A 21,961-nucleotide genomic window follows, 5' to 3' on the forward strand; every position below is an offset into this window, starting at 1 on the left:
ATGAACTAAATGGGTACAAGTAGTGATGATTATGGTTCTTGGATGTGGTAAAAGTAATTAAGAAAAAGAAATAATTCTTGTTAGGTTATAAAAAGAATAAGGACATATGTTATGTGGTCAATGTAGTTTGAGTTGGAAATGAGAAGGCATACAAAGGTTGGAAGTATTGGGGGGATAGTTTGCATAGTTAAGGGTGGATGGTCAATGAATAAAAGTGGAGTAAAGGTGGAAAGGTTGGCTGAACAAGGCATAAGGGTTAGAAGCTTTAAGGACTTAATTAGTGTATATTCATGGTTGGGGTGTAGAGCTATATATCCTCTCTTCCTTGTATATTTCTTAAAGCGTGAATTCTTATTGAAGCATGAATTCACAAGTAATTCTAGTGCAACAAGAAGACTAATAAGCCTTTTTGAAATCTTGTCAAAAGTAAGCTTGTCAAGTGTGGATCATCTCACATTCTCACGGAGAGTTGGTCATGCAAGTATAAGCTTGACGTACAAAATTTGACATACAAGGAAAGGAACATGCCACACAATCAAGCATTGCTCGCATAAAGGATGAAGAAATCAACGACAACTCACAAAGAAGATTGGTGATATGATCTTTAGAAGGAGAACATCAAATATATAGAAACATTAGCCTTAGCATGCTAAAAAATGCAAGGAAGGCTCTTTCTATAGTAGTAAAATAATTTAAAAGCGACACCAATAAAATAAGAAAAACGATAGCAGATACTAGGAGCTACCTTTGGTGAGCTATACGCCCTATCACCCAATGTATGCGTATGTGTATGTACATATGTATGAGCAAGGTACATAAAGCCTACGTTAACACTATGTCAAGAGTTACAACAACTCATTGATTATCGACGTAATAATAAGCTTGTGTTTGCATCAAATAGTTCCAGGCCAAATTTTGTGAAAGTGATGAGGCATGTCAACATATGATTTTCAGGGGCGATGGATTCGGATTCGATGGACACTAGAAAACCTTGGTTCCATTAAAAGGTGGAATACTAACAAGATTCAAATCTCTCCACAATAGAGCTAAATGCATATAGCATGTGTCAACCTCTTTGTTAAGCATGACAAAAAAACAAAGAGGCTAATGCTCATGGGATTGGGTACTCATCTCTTTGATCCAAAGTGGGTGCTCCTCAAAGTGGGGCCACATAGCTGAAAAGAGCCCTATATCCATAGGCTTATTGTATTTTTTTCATAGATTGGATAATGTGGTACCATGTGGCACTAGCGCTTATTGCATTTTCTTGGCATATTAGATATTGTGGTGCCATGTGACACCTTGCACTTGACCAAATCCACAGAAGAAGATCGTTAGAGTGCCAATTTATGCATACCTCATACCCATGAGATGTTGAGGGGTAAGTCATGAAAGCTTTTGAAGGAAGGTTGCACCAATGGAAGTAATTGGCATCAATGTGGCATGACTTGCGTCAAGTTTCTCAAGAATAACATCATGTATTCCCCTCCAATGACAAACATTGTTAGATTTTGTGGAGACTCCCACAATGAGTTGACTGTCGCATGACTAGAAGTATTGTGGGGACTCCAAGAACTAGTGGAATTTTGAGACAAATCTTAATCAATAATGAGTGGAATTCTAGAGGGATCAAGCATGATATTATTTGTCATATCGAAAGATTCTAGATGGGGAATTGATGAAAGCAAGGCACCAACGTGTCACTAAACTCAACATAATTACTTTAGTTGTATTAAAGAATTTCATTTCCATTGGTACCCATTATATTTTGCCTAATATGACAGTACACTCAACATAATTACTTTAGTTATATTAAAGTTAACGATGCGTTATTATTTCGGAGGGTCCAAGATACGTCGTTCTCACTTTGCCCGAACTCACCCACCCACTCACACATCCTACGAGGAGGCCTATGCTACAAAGCAGTAGGAAGGCATCCCAAAGGATTAGAATGTGGGTGGCCAGCTCAGATGGGCAAACGTCCTATTGCCTGAGTTGTTGCAACTGTGCACTCCCACCTATAATCAGGCTAAAGCAGCAGTAGGATGGCATCCCAAAGGATTAGAATGCGGGTAAGCGAGCTCAGGTGGGGCAGACGCCCTACTATCGGAGCTCTTGCTATTACTAGTGTGCACTCCCATGCGTAATTGGGCTTAGTTTTTTGACCTGCCATAGGTAGGTCTTAAGTGAAGGCAAAAATAGCCAAGTTTTATTTTCAAAAATTTCTCCATTTTTTGTTGATCCACATGCTATGTTAGCCCCCCCCACTCTCTCTCTCTCTCTCTCTCTTTCTTTGTCTCCCTCATCAGTATCAATTCATCATCTCAGCCCTCTTTAGCTACTTGGATCTTGGGGAGGCCTTATGAATGATTTGTTATCATTCACCTTGTTATGTTTGCTCGAGGTAATGTGCTGGCTCAGCGACAGAGTATGCTGACGCCGAGGACCGGGAGTCAGAAAGTGGTCGGGAACGGGCGAGCGAGCGACAGATGGGGAGATGACGTCATTATCATCATCATCATCGTCATCATCTTCCCCATTGAAGACGCTTTCAGTCGATACAGCGAAGTAGGAAAGCCATTGCTGTCTGAAATAATAGGGTTTCCGCCGTCGCCATCTCTCCATTGAATCCAGTGTGTAGATTCATCCTTCACCAAGAATCTTCTACTTGTTCATCGTGATCATTTGCATCAAATCAAGCATATTGCTTTCATGATCCTCACGCAGCATTTTTGCGTCAAGCAAATCCAAATCGTCGCAATGATCCTCTGAAGTAGCGCGCTTTGCATCAAGGACGCTGAAAGATGCCTCTCGATCATGACTCGTGAGATTCTATCGGCAGACAGTCGTACTTCGAGTAATAGAAGCCAAAAATCGTCGTGGGCTCCTTCGGCGGCCGTCCAGCCCACTTTATACAATATATTGAGAGGGTACTTAAGTTTCTACAGGAACATATCGATCTTGCGAATGATCTGCGTCCCATTCATGATTAATCTGATAAGATGGCTCTTCCGGCATGCAGTTCACAGAGATATCTCACAGGCGACGGAAGTGTCTGGTCGTACTGCTGGAACTATCTTAGAATTGTGGACTATGCTGTTGCGCTCTTAATGGGCTGCTTTGGGTCAAAGCCTCTGAAACTGCCCCCCGGCTATGAAGATCCGATGATATTAGCATCGGAGACAGCATGTAAGTCTATGGGGTGGAAATCAGAGGAAATTGACGTTTTGATTGCTGCTATTCACTAAAATTTAATTAATTTTTGTGGGAACTGGAGTCCGTACTGTTATTTTATGATTCTCGTAAAATCTTAGATTAGGACTTGTGAGCGTTAGAATCAATACGAGTATTACGCGCAATGCATTTGAAGTTGGCCTCATGTTTGCTTTGTCAATTCTCTAATGTTTGCATTGTCCGGCGGAAACATTTTCATCCTGACTGTTTTATGAACTAACAGACAGTCCGATGCAACAGAAAAAATAGGACCCTATGTCTAACGTTTCAGACATAACAGACATCCCAATGCAACATGAAAAAATACGACCCTATGTCTACGGTTTCACCGGAAACTTTACGTCATGTCTCATCGGAAATGCTTAGTCAACTAATTTGTGTACTTGATGCTGCCGCATTCTGAGTCTCATGGCAGTTGAATGCCTATACTCGAGTCTCAGTTCAACATGGACCCATGTCCAGGGTAATAGATCCAATAAGAGTTGGCAGAGTTTTTCAGAAACGCACCAGCTTGCTGCGCGTTATGAGCCGATGTACAGCAGCAAGAATAAAGCCTGGGTTGCACCGCAGAGAAGTTCCCCACTCCCAACGTGGGGGTTAGTTCAGTGCAGTACACGGGCAAAGGAGAGGAAATTGCTGGAGGACATGCACAGAGATGAAGGCCTTTGAGGTACTAGCACCTACAGCAAGCCATCGGTTGGTGAGTTCAAGCACAAGTTCCTCTGCATTGTGCTTATACCGTTCAAGGAGACATATCAGAGGTGTAAGGATCCCCAAGAACGAGATGGAATTGCAGATTGATTGAGATCCTAAAATCTCTGGTATGCCACGTGTCATGCATAGTACCATGTGCCTAACAGCTCTGATGTCACTCCCTGTAAAAGGGCTTGGATGGTGACCATTAAGCTCTGCCAACTAATCTCTTTGCCTTATATACATGGCCAGCATTGTGGCTTGTGGTTCCAACACCCGTTCTCATGCCACAATTGGGCTCAGGGGGGTGCATGCAGGTTCTATGCCTGCCACCCTGTTGCTCAAAAAAAATTGTTCCCACCCTGCATCTTTAGAGGGAAAAGTATTACGGGCTCCTTTTTGCTGGGGAAGTGTCATCATCACCTGGGGGTCCTGCTGCCACAGTTGTCATCTAAAAAAATAAAATGAAAATAAATATAATTTATAAGGGGCCATGCTAATATTCTCTGCTACAGTTCTGTCTTTTTTTTTTTTGCGCAAAAAGTAGTGCTAGTTATATTACTTGAAAGCGAGAGTACAAGAGAGCCTAAAGGCCAGCGGGCTGTAATCACAAAATGGATACAGCCCGAGGAGCCAAAATGCTAATTACAAGCCTCTCATGGCATAATCATCGGAGAGTGGACAAACAGCCACGTTGGGGGGGCGTAATGCCACTGAAGACTCTGAGCAGAGTGCTGGAAGAACAGCTCCCAGTGGTCCTAGTCGCGAAGGAAGCGCCGTCTCTTTTCCTTCCCTGCCCGGGACTCCCCCTGAATCTGATCCCACTGACCCTTGAGCGAGTGAATGATCGTGCTCCAAATGTCTGCTAGGGTCTGGGTAGCTGAAGAAGCCTGATCTCCTACGGTCTGCGCGCATCTGGAAGTCCAGATATGCCAGCCTGTAATGCTCCCTATGATCTCCCAAACTGGGTGCCAAGTCATCGCTGCTGCATCTGTCTCTGTCAGATGCCAAGGGAAGCTGTCCATGTATGCCCAGGTGGCATGCGTGATGAAGAAGACTGGATCCTGCCTAGAGAACTCATAAGCCAAGTGATGTCCCATCTCGGTGCTGCACCAGCAAACGGCTCCCCAAGTGATCGGTCCTAGCTCGGGTGCAGCCCTCGCTAAGATCCCCATGACTCCCTTCCAAACTGTCTGCGCATGCAAGCAGCTCCAAAGGTAGTGCTTCAGGGACGACTCCTCCTGAAAACACATATGGCAGTGCCCCTCCTGCCCCATCTGTCTCAGCCAGCTGCCAACTGGTAGCCCCTTGTGTGCCACCATCCAAAGAAAGTAAGAGATCTTCCTCGGCCACCAGCTTACCCAAAGAGTCTTCCAGAAAGTGCGAAGAAAGACCAGAGATATCCCTTGGGCATACCAACTATGTGCCTGTGTGGGTAGCCCGCGCTGGAGAGCCCCAAGAGCACGCCTACCAGTACGCGCACTGTAAGAGAAGAAGGGGGTAGGGTTCTCTGAGGTCTCCAATGGTGGCCAACGCCACTCCCCTGGGTCCCACTCCACCTCTGTCAAGGAACGGCCCTCCCATATCCAGAGTCTCCAGTTCTAGTCTTGCATAATCAGGGGGTCTATATGCCACGTTTTCCCTTGCAGCCCTATGATGCGAAGGCGTTGCCAGGGAAGCTGGGGGTCGATCACAGCCTCTCTGCTCTGTAGGCGGCTATCATCGGTGACGGAGAAGAAGTGGATCGAGGTGTTCGAGAAAAGGCCTGCAACCACCAAAGGAATGCCCCGTGGAGTGAACTGTCCTAGCCACCTCTCATCTCCTGGGAAGAGTTGTTTGGTGACCATGGGAATCCTCCAACCTGCAGGAATGGTAGCATCGATCTCTGCTCGCTGAGCCTGGATCCCACGTGCCGTACCTACTGCTGCTGCCAGCTCGCCTGGGCTCAGCTGGCTGTAGATGTCCCTCCAAACCCGGAGCGAGCGCGCGGGCCCACGCTCCCAGAGTGTCCAAGGGATATGGGATCTCTCTCCAAGCTGGCGACCTGTATCATCTGTCACTTGGCTGCTCCAGATCAGGGGCTGTCTGTCTATCTCCTCTTGGCAGCTAGGAGGAACCTGGGAGAGGCTGTGTCGCAACTTCCTCCAGACCGAGACGAGGCTACGGAGGAAGGGGGAACGGGGCTGAGTCAATGGGACAGAAGTGAAGATCCACCAGATAGATGGCTGCCAATCACCCGGGTGCACACGCTGAGACCATGCTGAAGCAAGAGCTTCCACGTCTGCCCTCCTGGGGTCAGACCGCGGATGACTAGCTTGCCAAGTAGTGCCTGACTCTGTAGTTTTGGATCTATGATGCCAAGGCCGCCCTCTGTCTGGGGGAGAATGACCGTCTGTCAGGCGACCCGGGCCCTGTTGGTGCCGGAACCATCTGAACCAGACCAAAGGAAGTTCCGCACCAGTCTCCTAAGCTGGGCTACACGTGATCTCGAGAAACACCAGCAAGAGGCCACATACCAAGCAGTGGCAAGAAGGACCTGGTTGACCACAAGGGCCCTGCCTGCCAAGGAACGCCGAGCCGTGCTCCAGAAAGCTAGCTTCCGTCGTATGGAGGCTAGGACCGGCAAGAACTGCTGAGCCGGCGTGATGTCCAGGTCTACCTGGAATCCCAGGTAACGTGTCGTCTGTCCTCTAGGGATCCATCGAAACCCCAAGAAAATACCCCACTGTGAGCTGGCTGCCGGGTCCGTAAGAAAACCAACTGATTTATGCCAATTGATTTTCGCCCCAGCGGCTAGGCAAAAAACCTCTAGGGACAGTCTCACTCGCTCCAGTGACTCGATATCATCCTGCACATATAGGGTTGTTTCGTCTGCATACTCGGAGTCCAGAAGTTCTGCATTGTCTTGAATAGGGAGACGCATCCCGCGAAGACTAGTGGTACGGGCTCATAGGAAGTGGGTCATGGCCTCCGCAAAAAATAGGAAGAGGTAGGGCGCAAGCGGACAGCCCTGACGCACCGAGCGCTCGAGGGTGAATCTCTCCCCCATCTTGCCGCTGATGATAACCCGGCTGGAGGCTGACCTGTAGAGGCTAGCAATAACTCTGATCCACTCGTCTGGGAAACCAAACCGAGATAGTGTACCTTCCAAGAAGGACCAGTCTACCCTGTCGTACGCCTTCTCAAAGTCAAGAAGGAGTATGGCAAGGTGCTTGCCACTGTGCTGGGCCCACTCCGTCGCCTCTGAGAGAGTGAAGATGTTGTCCAAAATGCTGCGATCTTGGACAAAACCAGTCTGGGTGTCATAGATCAAGTCGTGTAGCAGGGGGCGGATGCTGGCTATTGATCATCTTGGCGAGGATTTTGTAGGCGGTCGGGAGGAGGGTGATAGGGCGCCACTGTCTGATCTTTTGACGGTCCCCCCCTTTGGGGATGAGGCAAATCAAGCCTGTCGCAAGGCTCTCTGGCATCTGTCCACTGGAGAAGATATGCTAGAAGGCTGCGAGCAAGGGCCGGTGGATTTGCTCCCAAAAGGTGGTGAAGAAAGCTCTGGAGAGACCATCCTCACCTGGGCATTTCTGCCCATCAATAGCGCTCACCGCATCCTGCATCTCTGCCACGGTGAAAGGGGCGAGAAGGGAATCACTTATGCTAGGCTGCACGAGCAGCGGTGTAGACCTCCACACCTCTTTGCATAGGTGGCCACGAGGGTCTGGGGGCTCCTGCTGGAACAGTGATCTGTAGAAATCTGTCGCCAAGTCTCGGACCTAGTCTGAATCTGTCTTGACAATACCATCCTACGCTCTAAGAGATTAGAGCTGTTCCCCTGCTGACCTCTAACCATGAGTCCTGAAGAACTCTCTGCACATCCTGTCGCCTTTCCTAGCCCAGAAGGACTTGGAAGCATGAAACGAGAACTCCGAGCGTCGCTGGGTGATCTCCTCTAGCATGGCTCGGGCCCGAACCTCCTGCTGTCTAAGCTCCTTAGAGCGTGGCGAAGACTGCTGCATGCGTTGAATCAAGGCGAGATCTCGTGTGAGACCCCTCTCCTTCGCCCAACACTGTTGCCTGACCTAAATCGCCTCCTGCTGATAGATGAGGCTAGACTCAGCAAGCGCCTGAGCTACCTGTGCTGCCATGTCCCCCGTGGGGTCCCAATCCTGCTCCCACAGGTCCACTATCCTACTGCGAACCGCTGCTCTAGAGTAGATGGAGTCTAGGATTTGGCGTGAGCGTGAAGGTGAGGAGTGAGAGGCTGAGTCCAGGACTAGGATGACTGGGGCATGGTCTGAGAGTGTCGTCCCTAGAACCACTCCTGACTCTCCACCTCTGCCAAGCGCCCAATCGCTGACATAGAAACGGTCCAGCCGCTCCAGAAGTCTGCCTCCCTCCCTCCTGTAACCCCAAGAGAAGTCCAGACTCTCTGTCCATCTGCGAAAGGAAGGCTCCCTGCAGCTGTCCCGACTTCCCACTGCGAATAGGAAGGAGTCCCAATCTGCCTGCTCTGCCTGAGCTATACCGAGGAACTCTTGGCCCCGTCCCTGCTGATCCTCTAGGGTCTCAAGGTTGTTGAAGTCCCCTCCTAGAATCCATCTCTGGCAACAAGTCTCCAAAAAGAGGCTCTCCGTCTGAGATCGGTCGGGGCATAGATATTGAGGATGCCGATACGGGATCCCTCAATATTCAAGCCCACCCAAAGCGCACGTCCTGGGATCAGAGTGCCAAAATCACACACATGCTGAACTAGAGAAGCGTCGATGGAGGTACAGACACCCTCGCTCCTCCCCTGCTCGCCAATCGAAGGTTCCCAGTAGGTGTGGGAGCGTCCTGTGAGGACCTTCCCACAACTACTGGTCTGAGAAGCCGAAAGCTTGTGTTCCTGCAATAGGAGCACATCTACCCTTCCCACCAAGGTTGGCTGGAGCTCCTGTCTGAGCACCGTCTTCCTGGGGCCGCGGGTTCCTGATGAGTGGAACCCATTGACATTCCAAGAGATAATGCGTATACTCATGAGGAGGGAAGGTGGGCCACAAACAGCTGTCTGCTTGCGGTCGATGTCGAGGTGGTCGGAGGATGTCCAGTGTGCAGACGAAGGCGTTTCTGTGAGGGTTTCGAAGGAGAGGCTGGATCATCGGGCCCATCCTCTAAAACCTTCAACAGAGGGGAGAGGCCCTTCGTCCCATGGTGGTAGGCTCTTTCTAACCAGCTCGACGCCTCTGCCAGGGAAATACTGTAGAAGCCCGCTACCTCTGAGGTCCTCCACGGGTGGAGCCCTTCTGCGTAGAACCACTCCAGAGGCGGCCGAATATTGACCAAGAGGCGGAATCGTTTGTTGGCGCTGTGGCGCCATCTCAGACGAACGTCACCCTCCTTCCACTGCTGACCTGCTCCTGGGACCGATCTCGTATCGTCTCCCAAACATTTTCATTCGTCCATTGCTCATTCCCGTCACTGGTGATAGCGAAGGAATAGCTAGGACCATTGTGTGGGGCAAGGTCTGACACCTTATCCTCCGCCCCCTGGCGGAGGAAGAAGATGTTGATGTCTAGGCATGCAGGGAATGAGCCAATACCCGCTGCATCCAGATAATCCCAAGGTCCTGCTCGGTAAAACTCCAAAGGTAGAGCTCTAGGAGCAGCCCTTGGGTGTGGGGACGAGGATGAGGAGTCTGAACCAGAGAGAGGGGTGCTGGCCTTCTGCGGGGAAGGGCCTCTCCCCTCCGCCGGGCCAGGAGGGATAGGCACGGGGGAGGTCTGTGCTGGCTTCGGGGCTGCAGGTGGCTCAGGTGGAGAGGGGGGTTTCCTCTGGATCATGCTCGAGGAAGAGAGGGGAGCGGAAACCACCGGTGCTGGGGGGGGATCCTGGAGGGGGTGCGGGTCGGGGGACCGAGGAGGAGGGGGGAGGGGAAGGAGGGCGGGGTGAAGGATGAGGGGGAGGCTGGCTGATCTTTTCCTTCCCTTTCTCCTTCCCCTTATCGGGCTGCTGATGATTAGTGACCACAGGGGGGGGCTCTTGCTGTAGATGGGAAGGCTTTTTTGGTCCTGCTTTGTTTCCTTTCTGTTTTCTTTTGACCTCAGTCCAGCCTTCCCCTTCGGGAGGGGGTGTCGAAGCCTGGTGGGGGGGATCCTTAGTTGCCTGGATGGGCCTTCTGAGGTTCTGTACCCGTGAAGCGAGGGCAGGAGCGCCCCTGGTGCCCGAAGCCATGGCATCTTAGACACTGATTTCGGCGACTAGTGACCAGAATGCGCTGCGTCACCACACCTGTGTCCGTCTCGATCTCGAACTCCGAGGGGATACCCTGCGGATCTAGGACTGCCACTCTGACACGTGGCACCCCTCGGGCTGCCGCCGCATCAACGTAGGTGTCCTGCATAGGCCAGCCAAAGTGCGCCCCCAGGTCCTTGATGATCGGGCGAAGCTCGGTTGCGAGGCCTGGGAAGATGAGGGTAACTGGATGGCGAGGAATGCGAAAGCGGGCATCGAAGTCGGCTACACTGAAACCCCTATACCATGGGACCATTAGGATGATCTTCCAAGTTCCCACCCACAAAAGTAGGGGATCGCCTGACCATATCGCTCGCAGCCTATGCTGAGGAGAGCTTGAGCCAGAAGATACCATGTCCCATGAGTGCAACCTCCTCAATGTGGCTGTCCTCAAGGTAGAGGGTGGACTGCAACCAGTCCCTGATGTTTGCTCGTGAAGGGGAGTAGCCAATGACTCTCCCATAAACGGATGTATGGGAGAAGTCCGTGGCGGCCTGCTTCACCAAGGAGACCTGGTGCTCTGTTAGTGTTACGCGGTAGGCTGATGGAGGGGGAGGGTCTGTCTGGGCCACCGGTTCCGGGCTCGTGGCTGCCATACCGCACCGACAAACTGCGAACGCTCCAAAGTCGGGGGAAGGAGAAGGAAACGGCAGAGACGAAGGATGGGGGGAGTGGTACGGAGGCGGGGGAGGGAAGAGGGGGGGATGGAGAGGTACGGGGAAGCGGGGGGGGAGAGGTGATGACGAGGGGGTGGGTGGCGGAGGGAAGGAGGAGGAGAATAGGGGGGGGCAGCGCAGCGCAGGGAGGGGGAGAGGAAGGGGGAAAGGGGGAGGTGTGGCAGCGCCGCACGAGAGGGGGTAAGGAGGAGAGGCGGGGAAGGAGGGGGAGAAGGGGGGGGCAGCGTTGTGCTGCAGCGGGGGGGCAGGAGGGGGCGGGGGGGTGGTAGCGCAATGCGAGGGGGGGAACTGAGAGTGGAGAGGGAAGGAGTGGAGCGGGAGGGGGGGCGGAGAAGCAGGGAGGGAGCGGAGAGTGGAGAGGGGATGAGCGGAGCGGGGGGGGAGACGGGCGGAGGGGGAGGAGAGGGGGGCGGAGGGCCGCGGCGGGAGGCGACGGTGAGGGAGGAGGGGGAGGGGAGGGCCGCGCAGCGCGAGGGGGGTAGACGGGAGTGAGGGAGGGGAGGGCGTTCGCAGGAGCCTATTCCTCACATATGCATTGGAGTAGTGCTACAGTTCTGTCTTGAGTGCTACATATTGTGGGGCTTACCACCATGTGTGTCTCTTTGTAGAGTTGTTTGACTCTGCACAGCCTTATTCGCTAATTGCTCTGCCCTGCTAGTGCCATGGGTTGGGGCGCGTGCAGGGAGCAGGCGTGGATCTTTGAGAACTCATTGGTACTAGCCAGCCGTGTGGACTCTGTGCCTTTGGCACCGGTGTCGTCGTATGGTGATATTGTTGTGTCTGTGTAGCCGATATTGCAATTCACTCTTGGATCTACAAGATCAGCTGTGATGATTCGCCTCCCAGCGACCAGTGCTTTGGAGCCTCCCTTTATTGGCACTGCTGTTGTGATGTGTGGCGATATTGTTGTGTGTGTTAGTATTCACGTAACACCTATCACAATTCAGTCTTGGACCTATGAGAGAAGCTTCGATGATTCGCCTCCTAGCCATGAGTGCTCTGGAGATCCCTTTTTGTTGGACCATATGAGCAATAGTATGCACTGGTCTATGAAACCAGGTCCACTTTTTCTCGCGAATTGCAAATATCATACTCATCCTGCAAAGGGCAATGTAATTTGCAAAGCTAAACTTTTACCAAACATAATGGGCTATAACTAATATTTGCATCGTATTAATATTAATAGGTACTGAACTTGCAAGTTTGTAGTCGAAAGTAGTAATCAATTACTTGCCTGGCAATGTGCATGCATGAACGGCCTCGCTACCTTGTCCCTAAGTTTAGATGCGAGACTTATGATGCTGGGCAATGTAGAGAGGTTGAATGATCCCCACAATGTGTGAAAAACCAGACTTTTCGAGAATGCAAATGTGTGCAATGCATGCAGAATTTGAATGCCAATCGGCCCTCCAATGGGGAAGAGCGCCCTCGTGAGAGTACTTGTTTCTATTTTCGACCTACATGCAAGGTGTGTGAGAGATGGCGGATGAATGCAAGGTGAATGAAGAATGCTACGTGAGATTCACAATGAAAGGGTGATACCCTTTCATTAATGTCCTTTGAGATCACTCAAGTTCCATCTTCCCATTTACACCTACCCTTAGCCTATGACCCATGCATCTACCATTCAATGCACCTTAATGCACCCTTCCCTTCCTATTGCCCCTAGGACCTAGACACGTGTGTGCACATTTTTATTAATAGAATAAGTATCACACGTCCAAATTCGATGCCGTCTGAAGTAGTGGCTCCAGCTCGACTAGTCCTATCTACTCAGATGATCCACTGCCATAACAAATCGGTCGGTGTCCATCATAAATACAAATATATGTTACACCATTGACGTATAATATATAATAATGTCTTAATGTCTACTAATCACAGATTAGTGATTTCTCTTGTCATGATACAATGCATGTAGCATTATGCCAGAACTCCCCATCAAACTTAGTGTTGTCAAAAGTGCGTGCCTTGGGTGTCTTATTCCAACACCATGAAAAGATGAAATAAAGTCACCACAGAAGAACCTCACATACCAATGGAATGCGAATGAGGCTGCTTCCCTTGCTTAGCAAAAGGTTGCTCAATCCTACAAAGATATTCTATCCTTATCCTAAAAATAGAACATTTGTGACTGTTGGACATAATTCTAAGGCCCTAACTATCTCAAGCATTAAACTCATATACAATTGAAAGTAAATCAATCTGGTGGTTCGGATTCAATTATAAAAAGTTTTCGTCCAAGTTGCGGCCTGTTGGTATTGCGATAATTCTTTCTATCTTAAATGGTGCGTTGCCCTATCAGCTAGATGTAGATGCTCGTTTGGGAGAGACTAAAATGAAATTGTTTAGACTTCACAAGCAAGTGTAGCTTCAATGAAGAGATTTTGGACTACTTTTTGATTAGCTTTCTCCTTTAGTGCTAGCCTTCGTTATGGCTGAGTCTGCCCTTCACCTCCAGAGTGCCAACAGAGACTCAGTACGAAGACTTTGTATAAATGGATGCTCAAGTATGTGACGGTGTGTGGATTTGTATGTGCGAGAGCATATTTTTATACTATTGTCTACACCCACTGTTGGGCACTGATGACGTTAGTGGGGATGCCATAGTAGCTAGTCCCTGCTATGCGTGATGGAGTTTATGTTTTTCAATCTTATGAGTAACTATCATGAGATTGAAACTGCACTATGTGTGTTTTTAGAGGATGAGTTTGGGAATGTTCCTGGATTCATCTAGTTATATAGCATTTTGCATAGATTGGATCAGTCTTGTCAGAATTTTAGGAGCTGAAGTATGCCCCTGTGCGCAGTGTAAAATGTTTGCAACTCTATCGCAATACACAACAGTAAACTGAACCCACAAACTGTAAACAAAACAGGAGATAGAGCAGCAAAGGAATGCCCAAAATACACTCAGTTTTAGGTCACCGCAAAAGTGGCTGAGCTGCTTCAGGGTGAAGCACAAACATCCAGCAGGGTGCCAGGCAAAATACAGTCAAGGAGGACTGTTCAAACTGAGGTATAGATGAAGGAAGAGATGCTCCAGAAGTTACTGCTGCTGCGTCCTTTGAAAGAGCTCAGTGGGATGCAGGATAGTGAGGCGAAGGCCTCGTGTATATAGGGAAAGGAAGCCCTAGAAAACTGACTGACTGGGTCTATCCCAGCCAGCCAACCAGCCGACCAGACTGACCTGCAGGTTGTTTGACTGCAAGGTCAGCTGACCTGGTCAGTCCTGAAATTGTGCCTATCCAAACAGGTGCCTATAATGCGCACAGTTTTCTACCCTGTTTTTCTGCTGGTGGAGGTCGCTGTATTTGCTACCCTAAACCTGCAGAGTTGCAGCTCAGCCTACCCTCATCTGCCTACAGATGCACTGCCCGTGCCCTGTGGGGCCTGATAGGTGGGTCAGTGATTTTTTATAACACTCCCTCTCAGTGACTCAATGTGGGACAATGCTCGGACCTCGAATGAGATCCTCCATCTGCTAACGAGAAAGAGCCTTGGGTGAATTAATTGGCAGCATTTTCTTTTGCAGGGTAGGAAGTCAGCTCGATCAAGTCGTCCATGATCAGCTCTGATGAAGTGGTAGTAAACCTCAATGTCCTTCGTCCAAGCATGGAGCACTGCGTTCTTCACTATTGCAATGCAACTCTGGTTGTTGCAGAAGACCTTCACTATTGAGTCTTGTAGAACCTCCATGTCTTCAAGGATCGACTTGAGTCATAAGGACTTGCATGATGCCATACAGGTTGCTTTATACTCTGCCTCCATAGATGAAAGAGCGACTGTGGGTTGCTTCTTACTAAGCCACTTGACTCTAGTAGAAAGCATAGCCAGTCATGGAACCTGGAGGGTCCCCATCTCTGGTCCAATCCGAATCACAATACCAAAAGAGGTCAATCTGTGTGTGGTATGTGATCCCATGTCCTGAGGTGCCCTTCAAAAGTAACGTAACACAAGCAAGAAAGCTTGCCAATGATTCTCTCGGCAAAGCAGTCCCACTGATAATGCAATGTCAGGAAGAGTGTTTGAGAGGTAGAGCAAGCTCCTTGAGTCCACCAACTCAGAAGAAGCTTCCTTGCTGAGGTTGTTCCCAACTTCCATAGGCGACAATGCCTCTTTGCACTCTTCCATTTGGAACGGCTTCAGAATCTCTTGGTAGTGGGAGATGAAAGTCTTCTCCTCCTCGTGTGATATCTCTATCCCCAAAAAGTAGTGCAGCAAAGCAAGGTCTGTCATTTCAAGCTCTTCATGCAAGAGAGTTGTACCTTCCTTATCTTGCAGCTGTGATCCTCCATTAGGATAAGAGGGTAGATGTCGAGAATCACCATCATTCTCCTGTCCCCCTTTGAATGGATGTACAGATTTGCATTCGCAAAACTTTGAGAAAGGTCAGTCTATGAGAAGTAACCGTCGATGTGTTGGTACCATGCTCGGGAGCCTGTTTCAGCCCATAAAGCACCTTCCTCAGTTTGCACATCATGCTTCTCGTGGTCTGAAATCCTTGTGACTTGTCCACCTAGACTTCCTCCTCCAAGTTTCCATTGAGGAACACATCCATCTGCTAGATGGGCCACTTGTGGTGGGTAGCTGGTGCTATCAGTGTCTTGGATGGTCTCCATCCAGTCTGTTGATGCGAAGGTCTCGCCACAATCTAGACCTTCATCCTGTAAGTAAATGTTGGCCACCAACTCTGCCTTGTACTTGTTGAGTCCACTGTCTGACTTGTACTTGGCTTTGTAGACCCACTTGTCCAATCACCTTCCGTTTGGTTGGCCGTTGTATCAGGTCCCATGTGTAGTTCTTCTCAATAGCAGCCATCTCAGCCTCCATTGCTTAGGAACATCCTTTGCCTTCTCGAAGATCTTTGGCTCATGAATCAACTTTATTTGAGCCCATCAAGGTGTAGTTCACTGTTAGAGCTTTCTGGTTCCTCTGAGACTACCTCTCACCATTTGAACTCGCTTTAAGGATATTGGTCACCCCTACGTCTTCCATGGTCTTCAGGTACCACCAAAGTAGTCTCTGTTTGACAAGAGTCTCCTTCTTGGTCGGCTCCAGCTCTTCTGGTTCTGAATGTGAACTTACTGGACTTGCTTCTGTTTCTTTTGCTTTGATCTGAGGCACTTCCAGGAGTAGTGCAGGTGCAGAGGCAGTCTCATTGTCGAGAGAGGGCTCACTCTCTTGGGAGATCTACATCCTTGTTGATCACCACCTTCTTTGCTTCTTTGTCATACAGCTGATAAGCCTTGGACTTGTCACTGTAACTGACAAACATGCATTTTGTGCTTCTCACATTCAGTTTGCTTATGGTCTCTTTTGTGAACATGCACCCATGCTCAGTACCCAAAACTCTTAATTGCTTGATGAATATGTTTCTTACGTGAGTAAGCTTCTAGAGATATCTTCCCCACAACTGTTTTAGAGGAGAGCATGGGTGAGGTGGATTGAGTTAGATTAGGGGCCACATGAGCTGAACTAAATGAAAGGTTGCCACATGGACAGCACATCGGCTGTTACAAGCACACACACAAAACAAGTCGGAACAATACCTGGCTGTGTGGAAGACTCTTGTGCAGGTTCAGAGATGCATCAGGGCATGGAAATCTGCCAGGAAGTGGTTCAATGCCACATGGCATCTTGTGGGGCTTGTAAACGCTCTGGAACGAATGAATTGGAGCAGGATCAGATAGCGCAGCAGTACGGCTAGTACATGTGGAGGTTGGTCCAGGAAGAGGAGCTTGGAAGAGCCCGGGGTTGCAGGCACCTCTGTCTAGTACAGTACGAGGGCTGCAACAGGTTGTACGCAGCCTTCAAGGCAGCAGCAGGTCCAACTTCAGCAGCATTGCGTCTGGCTGGAGCAGGCTTTGGGCCAGGAATGAGGCCTCAAAACAGGCGAAAATCAGGCAGGGTTGACCCAGGCCAGTGTCATGCTGACACGTGGCAGGTTGGCCTGTTTGGTTGGGTGGTTGGTGAGCCAACCAGGTGGCTGGTTGGGGCTAGGGAGCCAACCAGCTCAGCTGGCTGGTGGAATCCAGTCGGTCAGGTTGGGGGCCAGTGGGAGCTATAAAAGGAGAGCCTAGAGGCTCATTATCTAGCTATTTCAGGAGCAGATTGGTGCTGCACAAAGCCTGCCCCAAGGTCCTACAAAGGAGCATCTACTGCTGCAAGGGACGTGGCTATTGGCAGAGATCAAAGAGCTCAAAAGAGTCTTCACTATTGGCTGTCCACAGAGCAGCAAGAAGATGGGTGAAAGGGGAGCTTGTGCGTCACTATTGGCTGCATTCAGAGCAGCAAGGAGGTCAAGATTTCAAGGCAAGCACTGCCTTATGTGTTACTGTCCGGGAGGAGCAACTTGAAGGTGTGTTTGTGGGGCACGACGACAAGCTCATAGGGATCACGTAGGCCAAGTGTTTTGGGAGTGCCACTGAGGTAGGAGAATAGCTTTTGTTTGTGTACAGGGGTTCACACCTAGATAGCACTCTATTCCTAGAGGGTGATACACTTGACATTCATTTTGTATTGTGTCCATCTTGGATGGAAATATAAGTTTTCTGGTTCTATATCTTTCTTGTCCATTGTCCACTTGCTTGCTGCACATCTATCTAAGTACACACTAAGGAAAGAAGTTTTGAATTCCAAGTATAGCACTGTGAGTTCCTGGGTTACATAACTCAACGCTTGGGTTAGCTTCCGGTACATTGTTATTCTGTAACAAGCCTTTCCATTGCTCAAGGTTGTGATCTCATGCTTTATGCTCATCCATGTTCAGCCTCTCATACTCATCTGCGCTCAAGTTCTCAATTTATGTGATGTGTTATGAGTCATATCGTAGCTCACAATTGCATTCAGACTTGTAATATGTACTGAGTGTTAAAACTTCTCTAGAGTCTAGCCTAAGTTCTCATGGCGCAAGGCAATTTAAATTTCCATATTGCAGGCTGATCAATGGTGGTTATGTTTCCTATGAGAAACATACATGTCTTGTGAATCTGTGATAGTTTTGAAGTCTAGTCCGCCCTTGGAAAATTAAAAAATAAAACCATAGCTAATGCCTCTTTCCCCTCTAAAATTAAGAGTCTTTAGAGTCTCTTACCTTACATGCCTCTTTAGGCCACTTATCAGCTTGCCTTGAATGCAAGGATGTATGCAACATAAGACAATTGGGACAGCCGAGCTCATCATGATTCTGAAATTATCACATGATGAAGGGGATCTCATGGATGCTTTAAGATTCGCAATGTGAGTCATTTGAACCCAGAAAGTGCCCAGGATGCAAGACAATCTTTAGAGTCTAGGAAGCAACCTCTCGTTTGCTTTGACCCGAGTGGCACTGCAAAAGCCAGTGCTGTTGCTCGTGACAAACCTAGGATCATGGATTGTAAAAGGGTTGCTTTTCAGCACATTGCTAGTAGGTCTTGCGGGGCTTCTAAGAGCCTCATAAGTTGAGCACCATGATGCTTTGCCATTCCATGCACAGAACGATGTTGAGGGTGACATTCCTTTAGGTGAGGAGTAGTACTGGAATTCAGATTTGTACTTTATATCCAAACATGCCAATGGGTGTGAGAAACGCCTAGACACTTAGATTGAAACGCAAAATCAATGGCAACACTGTTCGCATGTTAATGAGCACATGACTACACATGACTAGTTACACCATCCTAAGCTGTGCACAAGGATTGCTTCCATGATAGTGTTAAGCATTGATATTGAGAATGATTGGAAGAGCAAATTTGTAATATGCTGAATCGTTGTGTGGAAACCCGGGGCTAGAGTAGGTGAAACTATATGTATCATTACAAGTATATTGGAGGCACACAAGTGGCACAGTTAAGAGTAGTGCCCAGGCAGAGATGTTGTGTAGAGAGAGAGGTGCTGAAATCTGCTGGCATTTTTGAACGAGCAATGCTGATTTGATGGAGTAATAACAAGGGCAGTGGTAGTGAAGGGCTTGAAACTTTTTTTTTTTTGGTTGGGGGGGGGGGGGGGGCTTGATTTAAGGGTTGTAGTGCAAAACATGAGATGTAGGAGTACATACAACAAGGCAACTAGATATCTCAAATCATCAATGGTTTAGGATTTAATTCTTATAGAGCTAATTCAAACACGTGGTTGGTTGTCCAAGGTCCATTTGACTAATTTTGACCAACATTTTATCACTCAAAGACATATTAGATGCTCTCATGCATTTGCTACACTGGCCTTTTATAGATGGAAACTACTCCAGAGTTCTCTTGATAGCCATGATTGGTATCCATCCACTAGCTCCCTAGAATGACTTATGGGTAGAATGAATACATTGGATAGAACTTGTACAGTATCTTCAGTTTGAGCACGGTGCCCAAATTAAAATTTATACGGGAATTGTCATCGGTTTGCTGGCTGATGTCTCGACTGTTTATCATCCCCTTTGGGAATGGCACACAAATTTCTGCTATTTGAGAATGCAAGTGCTTCAATGTTATTTGCAATTTCGGGGAATGTCATATCTATGTGAATTTTGTTGTCTTTTCTGATAAGTGGCACTGATCTTGTATTTTCTACATTTGTTGTGCTGTGGCAGTCAGTGTTAGTGAGGTTGAAGCTTTATATGAGCTCTTCAAGAAACTCAGTAGTTCTGTCATCGATGATGGGCTTATCCATAAGGTACCATGTATTCTCAAACTTTTCAGATCTGCATGAGAAGCTGTATATTTTGCAAATGACTGTAGGTATGACACACTTGAATGTATCATTTTCCATGAGGATGCTGCTGTTGCTAAATTGAAAATTTGATAGCTGAGGCTGATACCTTTTCTCACTTTTATGTTTTTGAAAACAGGAGGAATTTCAACTAGCATTGTTCAGGAATAGCAAAAGAGAAAACCTTTTTGCTGACAGGGTAACTATCTTTTTCATTTTGTCTTGTGATGTTCTTGGTTTTCCTGATTACTCTATCCAGCCCCGGCTCACTTCCTTAAAAAGGAGTGACTAATGTAGCTCTCAGAGATTAGGGTATTGATAATTGTGTAAATGTAGATATCACACTTCATACTTAAGAATACAAGAGCCTCTTAGGATATGGAGTCTCTCCCTTGACTTGTTGAAGTGGTGATACCATTAGATATTGTCAATGCTGTTGCAACTAAGGATACCTCACCAATGATGAAACTCTCCCTCTACTTAAAGCTCTCTCTACTCCTTACTTCATCCCTCTTCCAGTTTTCTTGCTTCAATCCAAATTGCCTGCATCCTTAAAGTTTAGGATGGGCAATTGGGCAGCCATGGCAAGAGATAGAAAACTCGAATATAGGCTGGAAACTTCACACCGCGCTATAGTAACTATGAACAAAAGTATCTTGCTGAAAAACTGGTCTTGCCTTCTTCATCAGGGGGCTCTTCTCTTTAACGTTGGAGTGGATCACAAGATATTGTCATAAGAATTAAAATACCATGAGTTCCAGTGGATAAGGATTCAACACATGGTAAGACTCCTAATAATAACAGTTCAGCAGCTGAAGAGTTGTGTCAAAAATTCCATGAATATAAGTTGCTACCAGCAGACCTTAGGGCAGCAATGACATTCCAGCAATATATACAAACAATTAAATCTATTGAACCAAAAGGATCTGCAAAGATATGAAAGACAAGATTATACTTCCTAAGTTCAAAGGTGATTCTACCTCTCCTGAGGAATTGGAGAAATGGCTCAGCAAGATGGATGACTACTTCCTTCTATACCCAAAGGGTGATCAAGGTAAAATCAGATTTGCTGTTCTTCATCTTGAAGATTATGTCCACTCTTGGTGGAGGCATTTACAGCGAGAAGGGTTAACTTTTAATGCTTGGGATGAATTCAAGGCTGAAATGCTTAAAACTTTTATATCTCCTTTTACTAGAGATCAATATATCTGTAAGTGGTATACCGTATGATCTTACTCAGCAAGGATCAGTGAAAAATTATATCAAATAGTTTTGGAAATTGGCTCTGTCTGTTCATGGTATTGATGAAAGAGTTAGAATGCTCAAGTTCATCCATGGTGTGCACCCTAGTATTGCTTCAGATGTTGCAGCTCAAAAGCCCAATTCTCTTAAAGAGGCCATGCAGTTGGCAGAGATTTATAAGCCCAAATACAATTGGAAGGAGAAGACTTTGGGTATTGGTCACTTTGGAACTAAGCCTATGGTCAAAGGGGTTTCCAATGATGAAAACAAACTTCCTGCACCTGCTACAACCTCTTCTATTTCTAGGTTCTCCACAGTGTATGGCAGTGGTATGGGATAGCCTAAGGCTTACAAGGCTACAGATGTAAAGCCATCTTTTAAACCCACTCCAAAGGATGATCTAGGTGATAAAAGAAACAAGTTGGTTAAGTAGTTATCTCAAGCAATTATTGATGACAGGAGGAAGAAGAATTTGTGCTACCTTTGTGGTGAGAAGTGGACCCCTAAACATAGGAACGTGTGCAAAGCAAAAACAGGAGCAAAGTTGAGCTTGGTTCTAGAGATTGATGAGGATTTATGTCCTAATACTTCTGCAGAAAAATCTGAATTTCATGAATATCAGGACTGTGTGAATGAAGGCCTTGATGATGATGAGGATCATAGTTTCAACAAGGGGACCACCTTTCCCTTTGATCCAGGTGGGTTATCCATGTTTGACACCATGCTTATGGATGATAGTTTGCCAAGGTGCTCAAATAGATCTAGACAATGGAACATTGAAGTTGTTGAAGGTTATGAGGATGAGATCTGAAGTTCTGATGGAAATGATGCTGTTGATGATGATGAAGTGTATTGGGATACGCAACAACATATCTCCTGATGTTTTTATGGGCTGCAAGGGCTCTCAAACCCTCAGGTTAAAAGGAACAATCAATAACAGAGCAGTCCACATTTTGGTTGACAGTGGGAGCACTCATAACTTCATTAATGCAAAGACACTTCAAACAGTGAGGTTATGCCCATCCACTTTGGATCATGGGATCAAAATCGAGGTGGCTAATGGTCAGCATTCCCACAGTAAGCAATATTGTCAGGCTGCGCAAGTGCAACTTCTCAAGACTATACTTTTCATGGAGATCTAATTGTCTTGGAAATGGGACCTATTG

The 21,961-nt window shown here is 47.7% G+C and overlaps 1 protein-coding gene across 1 annotated transcript in view; it reads left to right on the forward strand.

Moving 5' to 3' along the window:
* Positions 1-2,386: 2,386 nt before the first annotated feature.
* The window catches only part of LOC147898760 (calcineurin B-like protein 1), a 52,123-nt gene continuing 32,548 nt past the window's right edge, over positions 2,387-21,961 (forward strand). Inside the window, exons 1-4 of the mRNA XM_087378839.1 lie at positions 2,387-2,930; positions 3,023-3,189; positions 19,435-19,517; positions 19,693-19,752. Coding sequence (XP_087234965.1) covers positions 2,818-2,930; positions 3,023-3,189; positions 19,435-19,517; positions 19,693-19,752 — 423 coding nt within the window. The 5' untranslated portion in view covers positions 2,387-2,817. The remainder of the gene's footprint in view (positions 2,931-3,022; positions 3,190-19,434; positions 19,518-19,692; positions 19,753-21,961) is intronic.

Source organism: Dipteris shenzhenensis, chromosome 9, assembly GCF_047967505.1.
Source record: "Dipteris shenzhenensis isolate YYH24624 ecotype China chromosome 9, Dip_SZ_1.0, whole genome shotgun sequence".
Taxonomy (NCBI): domain Eukaryota; kingdom Viridiplantae; phylum Streptophyta; class Polypodiopsida; order Gleicheniales; family Dipteridaceae; genus Dipteris; species Dipteris shenzhenensis.